This window comes from Fusarium poae, chromosome 3 (genome assembly GCF_019609905.1).
Source record: "Fusarium poae strain DAOMC 252244 chromosome 3, whole genome shotgun sequence".
NCBI classification, from domain to species: Eukaryota; Fungi; Ascomycota; class Sordariomycetes; order Hypocreales; family Nectriaceae; genus Fusarium; species Fusarium poae.
Genome location: NC_058401.1, coordinates 6874921 through 6889176, shown reverse-complemented (window position 1 = coordinate 6889176; position 14256 = coordinate 6874921). Strand labels below are relative to the sequence as shown.

The window sequence follows — 14256 nt, the reverse complement described above, 5'->3', positions numbered from 1 at the left end:
TAGGGAAGTGTTAGAAATGAAAGTTAGGAACAAAGGGAATTGGCTCTAATAAATATTTATTTTGAGTTGCTGATTTCGAACTTTATATTGAAGATACAAACTTGCCAGCAGATGATGCTACTCAGTTAAATTAGACTTTTTAGTCTGATAATTTATTTTTTCCCCTTCGCAGGTTCGCATACTTCCGGCGGCCAACCTTTCTGATTGATACCCCGAGGACTTTCAACACCAGCATTTCTTTGTTGATGCTCTTGGCAGATCAAGGTACGAGTTCATGGTTACAGTTACATTTGTTTGTTTATCTATCTAATGTTACATTTGCAACATTCCCCGCACGTCACTGCGGAGCAGCTATTTCTCGACAAAGATCGACAAACGACAACCAGATAAGAAAGAGGTGATGAACTTTTTAATACGTATGTCAGATCTCTAAATTTTATTTCGTGGTGCTTTCACTAGATATTGTGAAAGAGGCGCCATGTTGATACAACTATATTGTCGTATGACAATTCTGCTGGCTGCACCTGTTTTGACGCTGGCCCAGGACCTTATCCCTCCACTTCTTGAGACAGCCGATACTTTTACGCAGGATATCTGGTTAATTGACCAGAGCGACAAGATAATCTACATCGACAATGACTTTTCTTCTGTATCCGACAAGGATGGTCTGACTCTGATTCCACCCACGGCGCTTGATTTTGCGACCACCTTTCGAAATGACCTCGATCAGATCACGGGCCTTAACTGGACGCTGAAGCAGGCGAACAACACTCCCAGTAATGCCAGTGGTATTTTCCTTGGCGCCTATACCGGAGAAACTTTTGATCTCACCTACGAGAACGGAAAGTCGACTTCTGAGGGCTACGAAATATCAATCAACTCGGCACGTATCACGATCGGCGGGAATGGAGCTCGCGGCATGTGGTGGGGGACCAGAACTCTTCTCCAGCTTCTTTCTCTCTCTGGAAAAGGCACTCTGACGACCACGTATGCAAGAGATGCACCAGCTTACGCGACAAGAGGGTACATGCTCGACGCCGGACGAAAGTGGTACTCCAAGGGCTTTCTCAAGGAGCTTTGCAGCTACGCCTCTTTCTTCAAGATGAACGAGTTCCATTATCACCTCAGCGACAATTACCCACTAAATCGTGGAAAGAATGAGACTTGGAAAGATGTTTACTCGCATTTTTCGCTACTACCGGAAGACAAGGGGCTGCGGGGCATTCTTCACGGCCGCGAGAACGAGACCTTGTCCAGGGACGACTTTGACGATTTACAGAAACACTGCGCTTCTCGTGGTGTCACTGTCATCCCAGAAATCGAGGCACCAGGCCATTCACTCTATCTCACCAAGTGGAAGCCAGAGCTCGCCCTTCCCAAGAAGGATCTACTGAACTTGACCCATTCTGACACCTTACCAACAGTGCAAAAGATCTGGAAAGAATTCCTCCCATGGTTCAAAACGAAGGAGGTTCACATCGGTGCAGATGAGTACGATGCCGAACTTGCAGACGACTACATTACCTTTGTCAACAAGATGAGCCGCTTCATCAACGCCACGTCTGATAAGCGAAGCCGCATCTGGGGCACATACGAGCCGTCCAAGAAAAACCAGACCATTGATAAAGATGTGGTTATTCAGCACTGGCAGTATGGTCAATCAGACCCTATACAGCTCGTGAAGGATGGTTACGACGTGATCAACTCAGAGGACTGGTGGGCATATACGAGCTTAAAGAACGACCATATGCCGATTCTACCAGCTAGATACCCACAGTTCTTCAACGAGAACCGCGTCTTCAATTTTGCAGATAGGGATGGCTGGCAGTGGACACCCGCTGACTTCAATCCTTTCAACACCAGTATGCAACTTGACGGTGACGAGTCTCGACTTTGCGGTGCTACATTGGCGGCATGGAACGATAACGGTCCTGATGCTTCGACACAGTTGGAAGCGTATTATTCTATGCGTCGCGGAATCGCTTTGGTCGGAGCTCGTGCCTGGAGTGGAAGCCGTGGACCCAAGCTACTCGAAGAGACGACGGATACGAGAATCGATCTTTATTCTTCTCAAGCTCCTGGTCACAATCTCGACCGTACGTTGTCAATTTCCGGTAACAATGATACTTTACTATCATGGTCTCGGTCGAGCAGCGATAGTGACAGAATAGCTCTGGGCCATGGAAGCAAAGGCATGAATTACACATTAACCCTATCCGTCAACGGACCTTTCACTCTATCAGGTCCCGACAACTCTTTGTCTCTTGACAAAAGCGGCAACCTTGTATTCGAGGCCGATGGATGGGAATACCCTCTTCGCCACGTTAGTAAAGACGACGCTCTGAAACTGGACACAGGCCATCCCGGTCGGATCTGGATCAACTCCTCCTCGTCCACACACGAGACTGTCAAGATACCAGTGCCTACTGAGATTACTCTAGTGACAGATGTCCTCCATGGTACAGTTGTATTGAATGGTTCAAATGTGTTAGGAAGATTCGAGGTCTTTGTTTACGGAGGGCGAAACACACAATTCAGCTGGAGTCAGATGGCGTTTGTTGCGCCATTGGACGGGATCAAAGGAGGAGTTAATCGCTTGACTTTGAATGGATCAGCCACATTCTCCACGCCCGAAGCAGATGATAAGACTCGCGACGTTCCGGGAGAAAACAGCGCTGCTCCCACGCCATGTTTGCCAGGTTTCATTACGGCCTTGATGGTGATGGCGATTATTATCATAAGTCAACAAGTCGATATGTAAATTGGAACCAATGAGTCACCTGCCATAATTCTCACCCATCCTTAGTGTGTAGCAGAAGTGCTAGCCTCGTGTCTAAGAGTATTAAAATAAATAGTCTAAGAACTACAGTCCAAATAGCATGAAACAATTTACTGATTCCGTCTTTGTTTATTTCAATTGGCCCAATTGTCTAATACCCTAATGCCTGGAAGTCTTCGCAGTCTTGAACGTTCAGCTCATATATAAAAACGCAACATTGTCCACTACGCAGGACATGATATAAGACATAACGTTTATCAAGTTATATGCGTATTGGCTTCGTTAACTCTATCTAGGCAACCTAGATACATCACAACACTCAACTCGATTACCCCAGCGAACAAAGATACAGATGCTGTCTCTGGGTTCATGTACCGCATCCAACCTTGTTACAGAACTCCCATAAATTCCGGAGGCTACAATTCGCAAATAGAAAAATGGCCTGTTAGATCTGTCGAGAAAATCCAAAATAACAGAGCCTTGAACAAGGCGCGTCTCAGATGTGCAATCATAATTGGCGGTATCTCGATGTACTAATTGCGGCTTGATGGAGCACTTCTGTCATATTTACCCAATGTCACGTAATGAATTTTGCGATATTTGTTGCGTTGTTCATGACATCCTTCTTCCCAGATCTGCAGCCGAACCTCGGTAGGGAGTCTTGTAAAGCGGTGAAAGGTTGTACAGGCCATGATGTGATGATATCTGGTGATTTGTCGGGATGAGGCTGATTGAAGTGATCTAAAGAACTGGGAGACGCGAGAAATATTTATAAAGATTACGAAATAAAGTGGCAAAGATTGAAGGATTAAAATCTGCACAATTGCAAATGTACAGACCCAAACTGGACAGATATCTCCCTGGGCCAGATTCGAAATGATACTTTGTTCTATTTTATAAGAAATCTGACGCAATATTTGACTCTCGACATCGTTTTCACAGCTTGGACTTTGGCTTAGTAACAATTCCGACACATTTGATCTCAATGTTGGCGTTCATAGGTAAACTCTTGACAGCAACGCACCTGGAAAGCGTCAGTTAGTATGGCACGTTTCTAGAGCTAGAGATAGACCCACGTTCGAGCAGGCTTCAAATCACCCCAATACTCAGAATACACCTCGTTCATCTTGGCGTAGTACTTCATGTCGGATAGATAAATGTTGACTTCGACCACGTCGTTTAGACTTGAGCCAGCCTCATCAAGGATGGCACCGAGGTTGCGGATGATTTGACGCTAAAGAAAGAAAGCCGCTTGGTTAGTTGTTGCACACTAGGTATGTATATATGGTGTTTGGCTTACAGTATGGGCTTCAATGTCACCGTCAATAATCTTTCCAGTCTGGGGATCCATTGCAACTCCTCCTGAAGTGAAGACGAAGCCATTGGCGATAATGGCCTGGTTCATCAGGTTCGCCGGCACTGCGGGGGCATTCTTGGTGGATACAGGTGTTCTAGCCATTTTTCTGGTTGTTTGTTTTACTTGATTGAAAGGTTTAAGTTTATGTTTAGATGTTGTTGATAAGTACCTACGTATGTCAGCGGCAATTGATGCCGATAGCGGGGTGTAGATCTGACATCCGAACGTCCCTTGAACAGGCAGGTAAGTGCAAACAAAATGGCCCCCACTAAAGCCTTACGATAGGAAAATAAATGGCATAAGATTATAATCTAAAAACCATAAAATCACACGTTAATTTCGTCTCTTATAACTTTAGCGGCATAAGAGACGAATCTGTCTGCCTGCGCCTTCCCGCCTTTGGGTCTTCACGTGACTCAGATGTACCTGCAGGACGATGGGTTTGCAGGGGTCCACAGAACGGCGCTTTCCTCCCTGCAGTCGACCGTACCAAGTCAACTCAACTCAACTCAACATCATCACCAACAGCAATCATCAAGAAGCACATGCCGAACCGCCACTTGGTAGTTCAGCTACCTCCATGGGTAGGAATGTGACCATGGGGGTAGCATACTTGCAGCTTTAAAACATTTTTCAAAGTCAGTTCCCTTTACTATTCCCCATCACTGACTCTGTCCCTCTGCTTATATCCAATACTGACTCAAATGGTTCTATAGACAACTCACCACTATGACAGTAAGTATATACCCTATCCCTAGGCAGAAGTTCAGTCTAACTAACTTGAAAAGAAACACCAAAAGAACAACGTAAGTCACCTCCGGTCTTGAAACATCATCCATTCCGATCACCATAGACCCTGCCAACGATTCGACCGATTTACCCTTCACGATTTGACACCTTCTACCCATCAACTGAAGGCTGACATTGAAGAAGAATAAGAAACCTAAGGCTCGGGCCTCCTCGGCCCCATACGCTGTAAGTAGAAACAAACATGGGACATAAATCATTGCTGGCTGACACTTGATAGAAAGTGAGTACATGTCTCAATCTTCTTACAGCAACACTTCAAGTTATTAATTCTTGTCTAGTCATCTGCATCACGTGCCCCATCGGGGCAACAACAACCGCTGCAACCGCAGCAGGAGGCCGCTCCGGCGGCAAAGGTTAGTAAACTTCCATCTTTAACTAATACTCTATGGATCACTAACAATAGAACAGCCACCAAAAGCCCCTGTACGTTATATCACGCTGCAGCATATAGGCTTGAATGACAAACATATTGACTTTTCATGTTACAGGCCGGATCTGTTGCTGTAAGTTGACACTCCTACTGTCGATAGATTCGACCACGACACTGACATATGTTTCTCAATATAGGAGGCCGAAAAGAAAGTTGCTGTATGTATACCCTGGTACTCTAGTTTCTGAATTCCTACTAATGATACAATAGCATTTTAATGAGTTTGTCCTTGTACGAACTAGATAACACCCTGCCTTGTTCTACGCATCATGATAGCTGACTACAGGGCCTTGCCTTCAATAGCAAAACATGGCCAACAAAGCCGTAAGTAACTCTATGATGGCCCCTTGATTGCACTTTCATGGATACTGATTGTTGGTTCTTATTACAGACGGCCGAGGAAAACATCAAGGTAAGCTGTCTGCCCCATACATATACTAGAGCTCTGGCTAACAACTGTTTATAGTTTGGTGTTCGGAAACTGGCCGTGAGAATGACCTCCTCTTCCAATGTAGATGTCGGCTGAGAACATGTGCTAATAAAATTACAGGACTGGACAGAGCGCCTGCAGGCGCGATCTTCTGCCCCCCAGGGGCAATCCGCTGTCGACGTAAGTCTATCTCCTATATGCTATTATTATATTACTAATACATGATGTACAGGAAGCGCTGGCCAAAGAAATGGCCGAAAGAGAGGCCGAAAAGGCCAAGAAGGAGAAGGAGAAGGAAGAAAATGAGCAATTTTTGTTTCTCCAAGAGCCCTGTCTCTCGTGACGAGGCTACGTGAATCAAACTATTAGACTTTGAGGACCACCCACATCAAGTTTTTTGTTTGTGTCAGTATTAACCTCATCACTATTGATGATTGCTAATGATTCTGAAACAGGACAACCACAAACAATATCATTATGATATTTTATAATGACTCAACATCAATAAAAAAGGGCATGGGGCCCATTTTCAACATTCTTTTTTACCATTCAATTCGGTATCCAGGCCAGTGGGTAGCAGGAAATGGCTTCCTAAGTCTTAGGGTATAAAAATAAGTAGTCTAAGAACTATAGTCTAAGAAGCATAAAGTGTCCCATTAATGTCGTCTCTTATACTTCCAGAGGTCAACTTTTCTAATGCCCTGAGGCCGGGGATCTGCATTCTCTGAGGCTACTTCCGAAGGCGACTTGATCCGTCTTGCATTTCGAGTTGACATGTATGCTACTATAGTTACCTGTAGCCGGACCAGTTTGATCAAGGATCACTCCCAAAACTGGCTGAGCCTGTCGGAGCTATCATATTAGAGTTCTCATTTGAACCTTTCTTTGCAATTACATAGCGGCCTTCGAGAGTCTTCTCACGATTCAGATGTACCTATAGAATGTAAATGATGGAATTTATTGGTTTACGAGTAGTCGACTATAGCAGGTTAACCTGATCAGCATCATTAACGTTGAGACGTGTTCGTTTCCAAGATCCGTTTTAAACAGCCAGTCATCAAGAGATACATGTCGTGTTGCGGCGTGACTATACAATCTTCTATGGGTACCTTTATGCCTCTATCATGGCAGTAAAGTGCTTACTTCCATCATTCGGTATACTTTTCTAAAAAGAACACTTGTTCCTTCCTCCTGAGCAATGAGAGAGATGACAATCTTGATGTGGGGCAAGTGTCTGTAAAATGGAAGTTGCGAATGTTGGCTTGCCGGTATTATATTTTGGATAGGTATGCGGGATCTGTCTGATTCTTGTTTTCCTTTCTTTAAACCTACCATAGGGGAAGAGGGGGGTTTTTAAACATGCCCAGATGACAAAATTAGGCTGTTGACACCATGTTGGCAGTACCTATATAATGCATTAAATTCTGATATCCTGTATATACCTTTAACAGCCAGTCAACAGCCTTAAATTGTCATCTAGGCATGTTTAAAAACCCCCCCAACCCGCGATGGTACTGTTTATTAACCACGGTAAGTTACCCCTATGTTATATGATATGATCGTATTAACCTTTGTATAATACTGACTTCGTGTTTTAGACGTCCTAGCACACTTGGTAAGTTATGTCCTTCTCTGTCTCTGCTGGTCAATATGAGTGCTGACCATCCTGTGATAGAGCCTACCGATTCTTAACCGTATGCATGATCCTGCTGTTTGGATATTCTAGCTTGAGCCTTACTAACCATTTTGTCTTTATGGCTCTGTAGTTTTTAAACTTTCTATAACCATACACCGATTATCCCCTGCATAGCAGGTATATCTCACAGCGGTTTTGTATTGTGTGAGAATAAGGTTGCTCTATCTTTCGTGACGAGGCTGCATCCATAGATCATTAAACTTGGAGGAACACCCGCATCAGTACACCGATTATCCTCATTTCGGTCAACAACTGAATGGTCGATTGAAGAGTAGTGTTTTCTCGGGTCATCTCGAAAGGGAAGAAAGTGGTAGGCCTCACAACATCTTTATATTGTATATGAACAACGTTGTTTTTGGACACTCCCCCGTAACCTTTTTAACTCGAAGCTGCATGGCAAGGGGGAAAGTCAGTATTAGATTTTGTAAATCGTAAAGACCCACCAGGCATACATTTTGCGCACATTTGAGTTAACTTCTTATCGCACTGCGACAAACCCAATATTAAGTCATCCGGCCAGAACGCCTCAAGTACTCTATAAATACACCAGTCGCCCTCTCGACTCTCGCTCCGTTTCTTTCCCACATCAACAATCGACTTATCCAAAACGAATCATCACTTCTTCACACCATGGCTTACACTACCTTCCACCCTTTCCCAAGGCTTCCTTCCATTGGAACTTCGGAAGCAAATCTGGGAAGCAGCATGCCTCCAGTCCCAAACTTTTCAAGCACTCCACTATATCACATTCGAACAATCTACCATAATGTCTCCGTTAGGCCATAAATGGGACGACTCGAAACTAAAAAATAAGTCAGCCTACCTTTCAAGCGTTGGCCTTTGGACGGCTTGCCGAGAGTCGAGAGAAGTTGTCGCCAAAGACTGGGACAAACAGCCTCGACCATATAACGACTACGATATATATTACTGCTGCTCAAGAGAAAAAGCCAATTATTACTATGACCATTTTTGGCCAGAGGATGAAGGGATGTCAAAAACCTTCATGTTTTGCTCTAAAATCGAAGGCGAGCACTGGCATCAAAATGTTCACCTTGAGCAAGATCTATTCTGCATCGTTTCAGACGATTGGGAGTTCGTGGCCCACAATTGGGAGAGTTGCGCTAACTTGAGCCCTGGTTCCATTGGCTGTAACAACATTGCTGTCGAATTTGACGAATCCTGGAATCTCGCCCTTGAAAACAAGATGAACGTATATCCCGCCGAGGTTCCTGCTTCATTGGAGTTCCTGCTGCGGTTGCTTTTCGAACGCGTGGGCGACCCAAGCTGGAATCCGATGATCAAGCTGATTGTCAGGGACAAGGACTGGATCTTGCTGCGTCCTACTGATGGATTTCAGATCCGCGATATCGATGAAGAGTATCTCGAAGTGCCAGCTGACGAGGTTGAATCGAGCTATCATCGCGACCAAGAAAGAATAGATCTCGTCGGAGACAACTCCCTTTTCCTGTTCTTTGATTATCTTGATCAACTATTTTACGACGATCTACTGGATCTCTACTGCGAGGACAATTGCACGAGCCCTGGGTATGAAGAAAGCCTGCGTGATGGCTGGTTCAACATCCGAGATAGCTTCTCTATACTCGTTCCTCGAAGCAATCAAGTTGAAAAGTGAGTCTAGCTTGCAGTCTGTGGACCAAACGTTAGTTAGTTCATTTGTGGTGGGCTACTCAATCTATCTAGGCCTTGCCTGATTCTTGAAAGCGGGCCAAGGTAGCTCAATAAACATACCTAGTAGTTTCACTAACCAAGATCCTCACTTTACCTTCAACATGCACGGGACGGAGCCAATTGGCTGGCTATAAGTCTTTTTATTTCACATGTTAATTAGTCCCTACACATTATGACCAAATAGTATCCAGGAACGGCTTATGTTTTCACGATCTGCTATTGTCCTCGTCTTGGCGTTTGACTCGAGAACATGTGTTGAAACTTCTATTGCAGTACTGCAACAAGCCACTAAAACAGGCCTCAGTAACTCCTGGGTAATTCTAGTACCTTCTCACTAATATAGTTCAATATCATCTCCCTACTTACAGGTGCGATCCTCGGAACAAGACATTCCCTGAACCACCTCTCAACATCATACTCCATCGCGTAGCCCATCCCCCCATACGTCAGAACCGCTCTCTCACAAGCTGTGAAGGCAGCTTCAGCAGCCATGTACTTTGCACTATTCGCCGCAATGCCAATGTCATCTTGTCTGACGGACTCATCTGTTTTGCTTTGGTCGTATAATCTCGCAGCGTGATACGTAGCTAGTTTCGCACCTTCGAGCTTCATGTATGCGTCCGCAAGAGGATGAGCAATGGCTTGGTTCATGCCGATTTGTCGCTTGAAAACCACACGCTCGCGAGCGTATTCGCTGGCTTTCGTAAGGGCGATGTAGCCGAGACCGAGGGCCTCGCCAGCGAGGAGGCAGCGCTCGGCGTTCATTCCGTGGAGGATCATCCTGAAGCCCTTACCTTGTTCACCGATAAGAGAGGAGGGTGGGATGTGGTAGTTGTCAAAGAAAACCTCATTAGCATCCACAGCGCGACCACCCATTTTCTTGATCTTGCGCATTTCGAGACCCGGTTGATTGCGATCCAGATCGATACAGAAGAGCGAGAGACCTTCGCTGGCTTTCTTGACCTGATCTAGTGGTGTAGTTCGGGCAAGAAGAATCATTTTGGAAGCAACTTGGGCACAAGTGATCCAGATCTTTTGTCCTGTTACGCTGTAAGACCCATCCGAGTTCTGCTTCGCTGTTGTTTCAAGACGAAGAGTGTCAAGTCCAGCATTCGGCTCTGTAACACCGAAGCATACACGATAATCCCCGGATACAATCTTTGGAATTGTCGTCTCAAGTTGTTCTTTGGTACCGAACTTTGCGAGGGGTTGCGTCGCGTAAACATTAGCATGTATGGACTGGGCACCCGCCATACCAGCACCCGACTCGGCAATTGTCTGCATCATCATGGTCGCTTCCGAGATACCCAGATCTGAGCCGCCCAATGATTCCGGGAGAGCGATACCTAACCAACCATCGTTGGCAAGGGCAGCATGGAACTCTTTCGGGTCTTGTTCATTCTGGTCGTGCTCTTGCCAGTATGTGTTGGGAAATTCGGCGCATATTTGGCCAACGGCATCGCGGACCATAAGTTGGTTCTCCGTGAAGCCAGCCAGGCTCATGAGATGGCGTGTGTTTGCTAGTGAGGACGTGGTGCCTTGAAGGTGGGGGATAGGCGTCAGAATAGGGCGTCGCATGCGGTTGAAGCATCGTGCTACTGGTCGCAGAATCATGACTTTCAATTTGTACCGTCTCGACAGGCTTGATAATGGGTGAAATAACTTAAACAGGCGCTTTGTTGCGTCGGCCCTGAAGGTGCTGAAATCTTGTTGTTCGATAATGGATGACGAAATGCGGAGAGTAAAATGTGCGGCTTGCTTTGTCCTACAGCCGATGTCTCAGCAACGCCCACTGTAAACGAGTTACTTATGATATAAGGTGCTGCCACAAACCACGGTGGTGTGGCCATTCGTTCTTTGGCCCGAACTTTCTAAGATAAGTACCTAGTCTAATTAGCATAAACTGGCCTCTTAATTTCGTCCATTATGCTTCCAGTGGCCGACATTTCTGCTATCCTGAGGGATAGATGTTTGTTCTATTGTTCCTCCGTTGTATCTTTCTTAGTACATTGTGACTTACGACAAGTATTAGGTAGTGTGTAGGACAAACTGAAAAATATGTCGACTTTTACTATTTCCAACTTCTATATACCCTCTATATTATATCAAAAAGCAACAAACACCGAGCCTTAAGCATCAATCTTAGCCTTGACCCACTTTTCGAGACCACCGCGAGCAATGATCTCCTGCACGTTGGCAGGCAACTCGCCAACCTTTTGCTCCCATGATGAGCCATCTTTCTCAGTGACAACAACCTTGGAGCGACGAACATCCCAGATAAGTTTCCAACCAGTGCGGCGGGTCAAAGGCTTCTCGGTATCGTTCTTATATGTTTCGCGGAGACGCTCGACGAGACGAGGGACTTCAACACCCATGAGGGCATTGTTGATACTGTTGCGGCTGAAGATGTTGCCGAAGCTGCCTGAGACAACGAGGGGGATCTTCTTGGCCAGGAGGGCGGTGGCGGCCTGCTCTCGGGAGCTACCGCAACCAAAGTTAAAACCTGTGACGAGGATGTCGCCGGCCTTAGCGACCTTGCCGAACTCTGTGTCGTAGTTCTCCATGCACACTTCGGCCATCTTCTCCACTGAGACGTTATCTTGGTATGTGTACTTGCCTAAGTCATTGTTAGTGCGGTCACTGAAATATTATTATCGGGCCAACCCACCAGGGTAGATGCCATCTGTGTTGATGTTGTCGTTGTCACAGAAAACAATCTCGCCCTCAACCTTCTCAGGGAAACCGGGGAGAATCTCGGTCAGAGACTCTTCTCCTTCGGCAGCAGCGGTACTGGCAGCCTGCTCAGCGTTACCCTCTGGCGTCTCTGCAGCAGCAATCAGGGCATCAGCCTCGTTGATGAGCTTGTCAAGAGCATCCTCGATAGACAGAGCCTTGTCAGCGACATAGTCACCGCTACCCTCGCCAATTATAACCTTCTCCACGCCCTCAGGCTTCTGGTACCAGCCAGGACCAGCAATCTTACCCTTGAGAGCACTGGCAGCAACGATCTCAGGACTGGCAAGGTACGCCTTGGCAGAGGTGGAACCCATGCGTCCCTACGGTTTATTAGCTTTGTCCGCCCATTTGAGTGGAACAACACACCTTGAAGTTACGATTACTGGCACTAATACCAACCTCACCAGGCTCAAGAAGACCTCGCCCGAGCCCTATACAAGGACCACAACCCGAATCGATGATCTGCGCACCAGCGTTTTGCAGGACTTGCCAATCGCCAGCCTCTTCAGCAATCTCCTGTTCGGGAATCGAAGCCGCGGAAACGTAGAACTCGACTCCAGGAGCGATCTTGACGTCCTTGTTCTCTTTAGCAGCCTCGCGGAAGACACGGGCGGCGGCGGCGATATCAGAAGCTCGAGAGTTAGTGCAGGAAACGAGGTAGGCCTTGTTGACGGGGATATCCTCAGCCTCGAGATTCTTCAGGGGTGTGGCGATCTTGACAGAGTTGGGACCAGCGACGATGGGGGAGAGAGTAGACAGGTTGAGGTAGAGCTCCTTGGCATACTTAGCGTTGGGATCAGCCTCCAGTCTGTTCTGCTCCAGTTCGTCAACGCGCTTGTGGTTGATGCGGTCCTTGGAGGAGCCACCGAACATGGCGTTGGTGGTAGCCTTGCCACGGTACCAGGAGATGAGCATATCGTCGACAGGGAAGACACCAGCGAGAGCACCCCACTCGGTAGTCATGTTGCTGATAGTCAGACGATCATCGATAGGAAGGTTTTCACCACCAGCGAACTCGACGGCGTGGTTCAGCACTTGGTCGTCTCGGAAAAGACCGCAAAGGGCAATGATGACATCCTTTCCAGTAACACCAGGAGGGAGAATTCCAGTGAAAGTGACCTTGGCGACAGGAGGAACTTGCCACCAGGTTTGACCAGTAGCCCAGATGGAAGCAGCGTCTGTTCGAACGACAGCAGTCCCTAGACAACCAACTCCACCGTACATGTTGCTGTGGCTGTCACTTGCGACAGAGACAGTTCCTGGCCAGGCATATCCTGTGCTGTAGTTAGCATACAGATTGCCCTGCGAATGATGGGATCTCGACCTTCTTCGACCATGATCTGATGACCGATACCCCGGCCGGCAGGATAGTTTGTGACTCCATGCTTCTCGGCGAATTCGTGGATAAGAGCGTATTTCTTAAGGTTGGCTTCGGACTTGTTTTGGACGTCGTGGTCCAGTGTGAATACTTTTTGCGAGTTAGCATTGACGCCGACCCGATTCGGACCCGGGACGTCTACTCACCCACTTGGCGGTTGTTGTGAATCTTGGAAGCTCCAATGTCGAGGAACTTCTTTGCGATAGGCCATGTGTTGTCGTGGCTCATACAATGGTGGGGAGCGAGTGCGATATAGTCTCCTGCTTTGATCTTCTTTCCAGGAGCAAGTCCTACGGCGTACTGTTGGGCGATCTTCTCAACAAGAGTCTGGGGGTTCTCGACGGTAGGAGGTTTCTGGTACTGGAAAGCAGAAGGAGTGGGTGTGCTCTCAAGTTGGGAGTGGAAAGCATGTTGTCGAGAGCTCGTCTTGTAGGTACGGTACTGGGATGAGGCGAGGGCGAGGGATCGAGTGCGGGCAGTCAATGCTCGGGTTTGTAATCGCGCGATAGCAACGGCATTGAGAGCAACAGCTCTTCTCTAGAGATATGAAGTTAGCCGAGGGTCTTAATTGATATGGAGGGGCAAGTCTTCAAGTTCCACTAGACGTCGTGGAAAGGCAAAAGAAGTTGGGCCAGACATACAAGAGCAACCATTATGGACAATTAAATGTGTAACTAAGAGAAGAAGATCATACCAGAAAAAGAATTCTGGAAGATACGCGACAATGTTGGCTGGTAATAATAAAAGATGAGAGTTTAAGTTTTAACTAGACCGGGGATAGCTTCACGTTCTTTCCTCCAAGCCGGCCTCGGAGATGGGTCACAAAAATTTCTGGGGAAAAGAGACGGAATTTTAATGTCGATGTTGTGATTGGCCGGAAATTGATTTCTCTGTTCCCGGAACATGATCGCCTGCCGAAGGTGGAGCACTCGGCGATGCTGTTGTGATAAA

At 46.7% G+C, this 14256-nt stretch overlaps 6 protein-coding genes across 6 annotated transcripts; 3 read left to right on the top strand and 3 right to left on the bottom strand.

Moving 5' to 3' along the window:
• Window positions 1-502: 502 nt before the first annotated feature.
• FPOAC1_009699 (uncharacterized protein) lies at window positions 503-2761 on the top strand (the record flags this gene model as incomplete). Its single annotated transcript, XM_044854120.1, has 1 exon — window positions 503-2761. One exon carries the CDS (start codon window positions 503-505, stop codon window positions 2759-2761), a length of 2259 nt encoding a protein of 752 aa, XP_044706790.1.
• Window positions 2762-3715: 954 nt separating this feature from the next.
• Window positions 3716-4238, bottom strand: FPOAC1_009698 (uncharacterized protein; the record flags this gene model as incomplete). The annotated part of the gene is made up of 3 exons (XM_044854119.1): window positions 3716-3803; window positions 3856-4013; window positions 4080-4238. The coding sequence occupies 3 exons, from the start codon at window positions 4236-4238 to the stop codon at window positions 3716-3718; spliced, it is 405 nt and encodes a 134-aa protein (XP_044706789.1).
• Window positions 4239-4865: 627 nt separating this feature from the next.
• FPOAC1_009697 (uncharacterized protein) lies at window positions 4866-6149 on the top strand (the record flags this gene model as incomplete). Its single annotated transcript, XM_044854118.1, has 14 exons — window positions 4866-4871; window positions 4925-4942; window positions 5067-5111; window positions 5164-5170; window positions 5225-5299; window positions 5350-5369; window positions 5435-5449; window positions 5514-5534; window positions 5587-5607; window positions 5680-5700; window positions 5768-5788; window positions 5843-5863; window positions 5927-5986; window positions 6039-6149. 14 exons carry the CDS (start codon window positions 4866-4868, stop codon window positions 6147-6149), a joined length of 462 nt encoding a protein of 153 aa, XP_044706788.1.
• A 2119-nt stretch (window positions 6150-8268) lies between these two features.
• On the top strand, window positions 8269-9135 carry FPOAC1_009696 (uncharacterized protein; the record flags this gene model as incomplete). Its single annotated transcript, XM_044854117.1, has 1 exon — window positions 8269-9135. One exon carries the CDS (start codon window positions 8269-8271, stop codon window positions 9133-9135), a length of 867 nt encoding a protein of 288 aa, XP_044706787.1.
• A 2-nt stretch (window positions 9136-9137) lies between these two features.
• On the bottom strand, window positions 9138-10805 carry FPOAC1_009695 (uncharacterized protein; the record flags this gene model as incomplete). The annotated part of the gene is made up of 2 exons (XM_044854116.1): window positions 9138-9149; window positions 9558-10805. 2 exons carry the CDS (start codon window positions 10803-10805, stop codon window positions 9138-9140), a joined length of 1260 nt encoding a protein of 419 aa, XP_044706786.1.
• Window positions 10806-11320: 515 nt separating this feature from the next.
• LYS4 (mitochondrial Homoaconitase) lies at window positions 11321-13958 on the bottom strand (the record flags this gene model as incomplete). The annotated part of the gene is made up of 6 exons (XM_044854115.1): window positions 11321-11808; window positions 11860-12247; window positions 12294-13201; window positions 13252-13395; window positions 13452-13842; window positions 13947-13958. The coding sequence occupies 6 exons, from the start codon at window positions 13956-13958 to the stop codon at window positions 11321-11323; spliced, it is 2331 nt and encodes a 776-aa protein (XP_044706785.1).
• Window positions 13959-14256: the final 298 nt, after the last annotated feature.